The following is a 9,646-nucleotide window of genomic DNA, read 5'->3' as shown; positions in this document are numbered from 1 at the left end:
GTATAAATGTTATCAGTATGGAGATAAACTGTTGTGTAATACCAAGTTGAAAGCACACATACACAAACCACATCTCACTTCAAACCATTGAAGAAATTTCAACTTCAAGGAACCATCTGAAATAAGCAGGCACACAAAATTCTAAAACAAATAATTTGCTAATCTTTGATTTCATCTTATTGGTTGACATTGAAATCACAATGTGGGAGTTACTGTTTATAAAAAAATCTGGTTGTTTGAAAAAAATACATGTGTAGATGTTACTCTTTTGGCTGTGACTTAAACAGACTTCATAGCTTCTGCTCAGTCAACAGTGTAACTTGCTTACTCTGCAGAGAACAAATAATTGTTTCTATTGGCTTACTTTACATCAAATCAGCAACAGCATGTTAAGCAGATTACTACAATAATATTAAATTCATTTTTTGAACAGTTCACCTGAGAAACAACATATTTCTAAAGCTGGACTTCTAGCAGGTTGAAAAAAACAAACACTTTTATTCAGTTCAAGTTCCAACCACAGCACAATCAAAACTGAAAATATAACATTTCTGTCGAGAACAACTCTAGAACAGATGAAAGTTGCATAGATGCCAGAGATTTGGCAAGCAGCAAAGGCAGGAATTGGACATTGTTGGGCAGAATGTTTCTACCACTCAACTATCAGTAGAAAATACACACAACAGCCTACAGCAACTTTGTCATTTTTTTCTAAGAGCAAAAAGTATCTAGTACACACAACACTGTAATACGTCATGTTCTGTAACAGTTCTCTTTAGATATTTGATCACACATTAATTATTCAGCTTTATCTCCAAAATTCTCTCAGCTCCCATTGTGGATTTTGGACAGAAAACTATCCACGTCTAAGTTGGCTGGAAATTTCAGCTTCCCATGCTTGCTACCTTTTGATCTCTGAAATTGAAATCAGTGATTATTATAGTAAAGTTTATTGCAAATTCTTGCCCATGGGCTAATTGCAAGTAACATGACAGTGTAAAAATAATATCACAACACACAGTGTCTACTCTAGTCTATGATGTCTATTATAAATGATGCTACAACAGTTTGCAATCTGGAGGCATTGTTAGAGACACTTTTCTCAATTAATGTGAAGGGTATACACTTCTGATTCAACCTGAGTTAAAGAACAATTGAAAAAAAAGAAAAGACAATGTTGTAACAACTGTACCTGTTTGTTTGTCTTTGGTTTCTTGCCGGGCTATTAGGAAGAAAATAAATACAATAGACCTGATGAGTAAACAGTCAACAGAAATATGAATTGATCCTAAAAAAAAAAGAAGCTCTTTACAAAGTTATTTTTATTTTCAAATATGCAAGACTAAGACTACTAGCATCAGTTTCTTGACTTTCAAATACCACTTGCTGGTAGTCTGGTACCCACCTTTGTATCACTGTCACTCCTTCCTCTCTTCTCTCCTCTTATCTCAACAATCACAGGGTTTGATCTGCTCACATCCCTCTTTCCATCTGCTCTCTCATTCCCTTCTTCTACCCTTTCATCAAAAACACCTCTTCTTTCCATTGTACTGTTCTCTGAATTATTTTCTCTGGACTGCAGAGTCACTCTGCCAGGTGTAACTTCTTGCTGCTTGGTAACAGGAACATCCTGTGGTCTTCCCTCTGCTTTTTCCGCCTTCCTTTTCCCTGATTGTTGTGATAGTGTCTTTGAAAATTCATTGACAGGGCTCGGAACCTTTTGACTGGCAATCAAGCTTGGCACCTCATCCTGGGCTATATCATTCTGAGCCTCTGATCTGACTGATTCAGGCTCCAAATCACCAGCAGCACCTTTGCCTGCATTTCTTTCCTCCAAAAAGGTAACATGCTTCCCTGTAGGTCTCTGTTTTTGTGTCTTTTCTGACTTTTCACTGTTTTTATTCATTTCTGTCCTGAACACACCCCTGTCACCTACACCTGTATATGTCCTTCCATCATCACTACCTGCTTTTGGCTGTTCCCTTATCACAGCATCTTGATTTCCAGTGACAGCACTCGCTGCCGTTTCTTTTACAGAACTGAATTTTTCAGCACTATTAGCGGGAGCATTTCCAACCGTTCTGTCAACACCAGCTGTCCTAAGGACACCATGGAGCTGTGATCTTTGGAGGCCAGCTGTGTTACTTTTTTCCTGACTAACAAGGCTGTTATCTACTGCTAGTCTATTTTCCGGGACTTCCTGAGACTTTGCATTGCTGGCAATGACATCTCTTTTCTGATGCTGCTGTTTGGGTTTTAGCATCTCAGTTCTTGTCTCCTTTTCTACAGAGCCCGATGTAGCTATTACATGTTTATTTCTGTCTGTTGAACTGCTCTCTGCGCCAGTATGTGACTTTTTTGCTGATATACCTGTATCTGTGCCTGTTGTATTACCTGCAGTGCCTGTATGCAAGGTGTCAACAGCGGTGGAATTCCCTATTCTCTGTTCTCCACTTGCTGTGGCTTTTCCATTATCATGGTCATCCAATGCATCATCTGCAGTGCCTGAGTGTAGAGTGATTGCAGTAGCAAGGCTCACTAACGTTTCTGCTGCCAAAGTTCTACTAGTTGACGGGCTGTCTGGGTTTACGCCTTCAAACACCTCAGCTTTTGAGTATGTGTCTTTCCTGTATTTTTGCCTGCTCACAACTTTGCTCTCTTTTTGTACATTCTCCTTCTGTTTTCTATTTCTGTCCTTTGCACCTTCTCTTGCTTGTGGTGATCTAGTGCCCATTGACCTTTGCAGTTGAACTCCCGCTGTTCTGTCGTCCTTAGGAGGACTGCACGCTGCTGGAATGAAGGCCTCGTCGGTTTCCTGTACTCTGCTTCTGCCATGAGCCCCACGACTCTGACTGATCTCAACAGACGCAGCAATGTCCAAGTTTTCCACTACACATTCAGCTCTACTCACACTCCGTTTTTCACTTAACACAGGCACTTTCCTGTTCACAACCTCAACACTACTGACCAGCCCCTGGCCCTGCCCAGATTTGTAGCTTGTTGCCTTGTTGACTAGAGGTTGGTTTACAGCACTTTGACTGTTACTACCTGAAGTTTGAGGTTGTACAAACACAAGCTGCTTCTCCACTACATCTACAGCTCCTATAGCTGTCTGCTTGGGTGCCTGGGGGACAGTCTGGGCTGGATTTCTCAGCTTCCTCCTCCCCGTAACTGATGATTTTGCCTGCTTTGGTCGTTGTGGCTGGCTGGCCTGTTTCAGCCAGTGCACCCTGCCCAGGTTCCCTGGAGCCTGCTGTGAGAATGAGGAACTAGAGGAGTCTGCCACTGTCTCGTCACTCCCACCAAAGTCAAGGATGCGGACATGGGCGGTCTTCACCCTGCCACTCAAGCTTGCCTGGCTGGACGACATTCCTGGGCTTGTTTGCCTCCCGGGGCTGGGCAGAACTATGCCCTGAAGAGGCTTGGCATCCTGCTCTCTTACTGTCAGCTGCTTTGTGGCATATTTCGCAGGGGAGGGTTTCGGGAGTGTGGAGGAAATGGTTGTCTTTGGAAGAGGCTTCTTTCCAGGGACCGGTTTTGGGACCACATTTAGTCGACTTTGCCTGTTAGACTGAGCGGTGGGCACAGTTTGTGTGTTAGTGTTAAAAATCACATTGCTCCTTGTAGTGGAGACCCCTTGCTGACTAGAGGATAACTGCAGCACTGGCAAGCCTACTGTTCCACCAACCAATGAAATACAAGCCATGCTACTGTTGGAGGATACAACACTAGAGGGGAGAGATGTGGAGTTCTGCTGTATGACTGCCATTCCTCGTGGCACTGCAATGATTTGAGGCGGGGCCACTGTTGCTAAGGGTTGGGCCTGAAGCAAGACTGGTACTGCAGGAGGGAAGAAAAAGAAGACAAAAACACATGAAGCACAGTTCTACATAAGCTTAAGATACAAAAGTGTGGTACACTCAAATACTTTACAGCAAGGATACCATCAGGCACAGGAGAGGAAACTTAACCGTCAACATTGTTTTCAATTTAGAAGGATGCTATAACGTTATACTTTTCATCTGTAATTCATTCAATATAGACCAGAGTGTGTGTGATTCCATTCATCTCCAGGTTGTCTTTTAGGAACTGACTGGACTATAGCTATCAACTGTTATGAAATGAAAGGTCAGTCACCTGTAGATGACATCTGTGCAGGCTGTGGCTGGATGTTCTGTACACCTGTAGTTGTACTGTTCACTACTGCTGGGGTACAGGACACAGGCCCTGTGGTGGGCTGGATCACAACACTGCCTGGCATGTGCGCAGCAGTAGTAGTCATAGGTGCAGTACTGTTCACAAGTACAGCAGATGATGTTGTGGTACAGATATTTTGTGGTGTACTACTGTTCCCTAGTCCCCTGGTGCTGTGAGTGTCCGTGCTTGCTTCAGCAGACGATGACGGAAGCTGATCTTCAGGCATGCCGATGTCCGACCAGTCTAAGGCATCGGTGAGGCTGATGGGAGTGGCAGTGTTGGACCTGTCAGGCCTGCGTTCTTGTGTGCCTTTTGAACCACTGACTGGAGTCTCTGAAAATGTTGTAAGAGAACAATTAGCTGCCATAGATAGCAACTTTGTAAACACTATTGGAATGGAGGAAAATCTTTGTGCTTAATCATACTATAAGGCAATACAAGTACGTACATGTATAAGCAGAACAAACAAATGCGGCCATACAATTCCCCACAATAAAGTGACAATATAGTGAAAGATGTACCAAAGGCATACGTGTGTAGAAAAGATTTATTTCTACATACCAAACTACTACAATGAAACAAAATTTAGAATCTTGATGCTATTTCTGTTAACTGTCATTCCCAAAATTTGACATGACCATCAGATCACCATTTTTTAATACAGAATAAAACATTTGATTACCAAGGATACTGTTAGAGGAAGGTCTCTTACCAATGTTTCCCAGCATGTCGAAAAGGTCACTGAACTCGTCCAGGATGTTGGAGATCTCGCCGGCAGGGAGAGGTAAGGGTGCCACCTCAGGGTCTGGGGGGCCAGGGGGTGCAGAAGGGGTGGTGGGGACGGAGAGACTGTCTGTCTTTCTTGTTTCCTGTCTCTGGTCCTGTTCTTCACCTGGAGTTAATGAATTTCTTATTTCAGGTACATCAATCTATTGTAATATAATACAGGCATACTTACATGTACAAATAGACTAAACACATAGCAATTTGTCACATTTCTAAAAAAATAAAATCCTAGCCTGAGTGCCATCCTCCGTAGTAACCACTGGCTCAATCTTTTAAAGGATTGAGTAAGCAGATACTATACCCAGTTCATGTAAAAGCAGTACGAATTCGAAATATAGCATGCAGCACACTTCAACATCTTTTCTGGCTTTCAGTTGGAATTTATATGCAAAGAAAAATTAATCTAGCAGAATAACATATTACAAAAGTAGTTACTGCAGAACAGACTTTTAGTGGACCGATGCTTGATTCTCCTGTACATCAGAATCAAAATAGAAGCACTTCTTACATAACTAAAACAACATAAGTCACACACACACAAGATAACTGGAATGAAGTACAGTTCTCCACACTTTGCTATCATCGTTCAACTTTCGGGTAAATATAAGTCTGTACCATCTTGGCCAAAGTGGACTCTCCCGATGGTGTGTGCCAGCTTGGCTAGCAGGTCATCACTATTTAGAAGATACTCCACTGGCTTCTGTAGCTCTGGTACTGCTGTCAGCCGCTTTGGAGCAGCTCTAAAGATACACAGAAAAACGTATGTTTACCACAAACACATACAGTACGTGCAACTACATCAACTGTAGATGACAAGTAAAGGGAGTATTCATCAACATAAATAAAACTAAAATAAAATAAAAAGAATTTTCCTTCTCTACTTAATAACTTTGGCCATTTCCTACCCAAAGGCTGACAGGAATTGAAAGAACAAACCTTTTCCTCTTGGGGGACCTGGCATGGGAGAAGTCCTTCTCAGAACCTTCCTGATTCTGTAGGAAGTTCTTGACAGGAGTTGTAACAGGTGCTGGAGTTGTAATGGGCAATGGAGTTGTGACAGGTGCTGGAGTTGTGTCAGGCACTGGAGTTGTAGCAGGTGCTGGTACTACAATTAGTACAAAGACATACATAATGTTGAAAATGATAAATACAAAATCTATACACAGTTTCATGCTGTATCTCTAATGAACATCAAAGAGGCATGTTCTGAAAAACACACTATGAATCAGAAAGGTAATGATATGTGTTGCCAGTAAGAAAACAATTGAACAAGATAAAACAATTCTTTATGTTTCACTCTCACACACCCACACCTTCTATTGACAACTCAAGAACACTTGGAGATTCTATATCAATAGAAGAGTCTAATAGATACGGGTTGTCTAATATACTACACACTAGTTTACTGCCAACTACCATGTAAGTCTGAAAAGTTAGCACATTTTGCTGAAATGTTGTTACACTAATAACTGAAGCAGCAGCTATGTCAGATCACCTGTACAAGAAGCTGTCTGCACAGATACAGCATGTCCTTGCCCTGGGCCTGGTGCAGATGTCACCAGCTGCTGCTGCCCATCCCTGTTCACCACCACTGTCGTCACAGGTGCCGGATGTGGTGCGGATGTCGCAGGTGCAATAACTACAGCTGCAGCAGGTGTAGCCTGCACGTGTCCCCTCTGCAGGTGGTTCCTCCGCATGTTGGTCATCAGGTTGAAGGTGCGGTCTGAAATGCACAAGTTTTGCAACAATGAGGAAAAGACTGGAAACAACTGGATCACAACTATTGTTATAAAACATGTTGTCTTCTTCAACATCATACCAGACATACATGTAATGAAAAAAATACCTTATATACAAGAGTATATTAGATAGAAACAAACAGAATGTTTTTAATTTCAATATTGATGGAATTAGAAAGACCAACTTTACTTCTAGCTTTCTTTCCACAACAAACATTGAGATGTCTGTGGCCTTGAGTAAATAAATGATGACATCAGAAGATAATACAGATGGTCTTACGTGATTGGCTGGAGGACTGTTTGGGGTGTGAGCTGCCATGGAAACCGGAGGCCTGACCAGCAATGGCAGCATGAGGGCCCTTGTAATGTCTGAAATAAAAATGATAATTGTTTGGATGGCTATCAAGTATGGAATCGTTATGTTTCCTTGTCTGTCACCATGCATAATACTAGTAGATAGAAATGCTTAATGTTTTAGTTTCAAATTGTACTACATTGAAGTCTATGAGATGGGAACAGACATAGAACAGACATGCTTACCTTATCTGGGATACAATAGTGTCCAGTTTCTTCCATAACAGGCCCAGCACATTGTTACCCTGCTGCAGTTCATCTGAAAACATATCACATTTTATGAGGCAAACAAACATGTATCAACACATCAAACTTTATTCTTCATTGTGCATTTTTTCATTAATCACTAGGGAGAGTCTCAGAGGCATGATTCTAAGGGTGACTGGTTATAAATCAGCACCTGTAACATGTGGTTAGTACATGCAAGGACAATAAACAGCTGTCCTCTGTACATGTAGGTAACGTAACCATCACTGAGATGCATGAACATTGTCAGGTGCTTGAACATGCATTCTTTCTGAAATTACAGTGGAAGCTGTATCCTCAAAATTCATCATTCTATACATCATAACCCAGAATTGCATTGATAATGTTTCTATTACATGTAACACTAATTTTTAGCAGACTGTGTTTTTCCTACCTTGTGTCCTGATGGCAGCATACTCCTCCAAAATACCCTTCAAGTCCTTTCCAAGAACAGGCTACAACAGGGAAGAAAACATGGAGCACTAGGGTAAGAAAGTTTCAGCTTGAAACATTAAGTGAAGAAACATCAAGTCGCAATGTTATCCCAGTGCCAGTCATAATCTACAAGTAAGACAACATTAGATGGCAAAGATAAAGTGAAAGTGATATCCATCCAGCTGAGCTCCTGAAGAGCTACTCTTCCACTGGTAATGGCAGAGTAGACAGATGATGTTTCAACCAATGGCTCATTGTATGGGGGATATTCCCCTTTGTCTTTTTGACAAGCACAATGAACGGTGGACCATTACTCAACATCCCATCCTAAGGACTGCAACCCTTTCTGGTAGCGTGTATGTCGGGTGAGCAACATAGTCGGACTTGAACTAACGGCTTCTAGTTCCAGAGGCAGGCCTGCAAACCACTACGCACTATACACAGATCTACTCTTCACACTCTTTTCTTTAATGTCTGTCTCTTGACAGCATGTCTTATTTGGTTACTGGAAAGTTCTCTTTCTAAATCCTAGCTACACAATACTGTTCACACGGTTTGGGTTGGTGTGGTCGCACCTGTATATACACCTGCTGTCCCTGGGCTGCCGTCTGTCGGATCTCCGACAGGTGAGGACTCTCCTCCAGGAACACCTGTCTACTCCTCACCAAACCCTCATCAGACAGGTAACCTATCATGGCAACAGCAATACATTTCATTAACAGACTTTCTGCAAGGTTTTGCAGTTTGTATCTTATATAATTATTTTCATGCAAACTTCAAACAGCAATCAGGTTTTGCTCATATTCCAGAAAGTAAAGGTAATGAAAATACATTTTACAGAAAATTCTGGTGTTTTCTTATCTACTGGTAACGTTAGGTCTTAAAATAACTAGCATGCCTTTAAAATTCTACAGAAAGATTTTATGACTAGTAAGAGTAAGGCAGCAAGAGTAAGCAAAAATACATGTTCATCATTGGGGTTGGTTTATTTTGTTCTACTCCAAGCTAGCTTATGAAACGTTATGTTGTTTGAAATCGCAAATGTTGTAAACATACTAAGTAACTGTACTATACAAATTACAATAGCTAAGACCAAGTGATTCTTTAACCTCCTTGCTAAGACTATGGATAAGTGGGGAGGGGATGGCAGAAAGTACCCTACAACTTACAAATCGTATAATCTCCCTGCAAGATTGTATTGATGATTATTTACGTCACAACCATCAAGTAGAGCCTGAACTTGAGGGCACATGATGATATGTGGAAAGTGAACCCCCATTCCTCCCCCCTCCCCCATAAAAATTACGTGCATATAAAAATAAATTTGCGTGGGTAAATTTGGATCAAAGCCCAAGGATCATAAGTTTGTATAACAGTTGCATCGCCAGTCAATCATTCAATGATGTTACCAGTCCAGTTCGTCAAAAACAGAACTCTTACTTTCCCCTTGCAAAACCAACTCTGAAACCAAGTTTCCAACTTGAAGTTGACGTAAAAATATTTGTTGATGAAACAAACTCACCAAGGACAAGCCTTGCGACGTCAGATGGCAGAATCATGTCGCTCTGTCACGGGACTTCAACAGAATGTACATCTAGGTGGTAGATACATGCGTCGGGGTGCCATAAAAATGGCATTTATCGCTAAAATAGAGCCACATAATCAGCTGAACTACAAATTCTACCAAGCCAAGCTGCAAGAGGGCGACACTATCCCGCCACTGGGAGGTTGACCTCAAGTAACCTGCCGCACAACGGCAGGAAATGATTTACTAAGATATTTTCTTTCCATGCAGAACTTTTGGGAGCCTAACAAAGATTAAGCTATATCAAAACGATAACAAACCTATAAATAACATTATTTCCATGAATTAATGCTTGATGTTTGTA

General features: G+C 41.5%; 1 protein-coding gene across 1 annotated transcript; it reads right to left on the bottom strand.

The window, feature by feature from the left end:
* Positions 1-428: 428 nt before the first annotated feature.
* Positions 429-9,521, bottom strand: LOC118415190 (mucin-5AC-like). The gene is made up of 13 exons (XM_035819573.1): positions 9,280-9,521; positions 8,333-8,445; positions 7,717-7,777; positions 7,263-7,335; positions 7,003-7,091; positions 6,479-6,706; positions 5,920-6,088; positions 5,599-5,723; positions 4,910-5,089; positions 4,138-4,530; positions 1,406-3,840; positions 1,193-1,222; positions 429-915 (listed from the first exon to the last, which is right to left on the bottom strand). The coding sequence occupies exons 1-13, from the start codon at positions 9,314-9,316 to the stop codon at positions 826-828; spliced, it is 4,023 nt and encodes a 1,340-aa protein (XP_035675466.1). The 5' UTR covers positions 9,317-9,521; the 3' UTR covers positions 429-825.
* Positions 9,522-9,646: the final 125 nt, after the last annotated feature.

The sequence above is a fragment of the Branchiostoma floridae genome, chromosome 5 (assembly GCF_000003815.2).
Source record: "Branchiostoma floridae strain S238N-H82 chromosome 5, Bfl_VNyyK, whole genome shotgun sequence".
NCBI classification, from domain to species: domain Eukaryota; kingdom Metazoa; phylum Chordata; class Leptocardii; order Amphioxiformes; family Branchiostomatidae; genus Branchiostoma; species Branchiostoma floridae.
The sequence above is the reverse complement of the archived record's forward strand: the minus strand, read 5'-3'. Positions and strand labels throughout refer to the sequence as shown.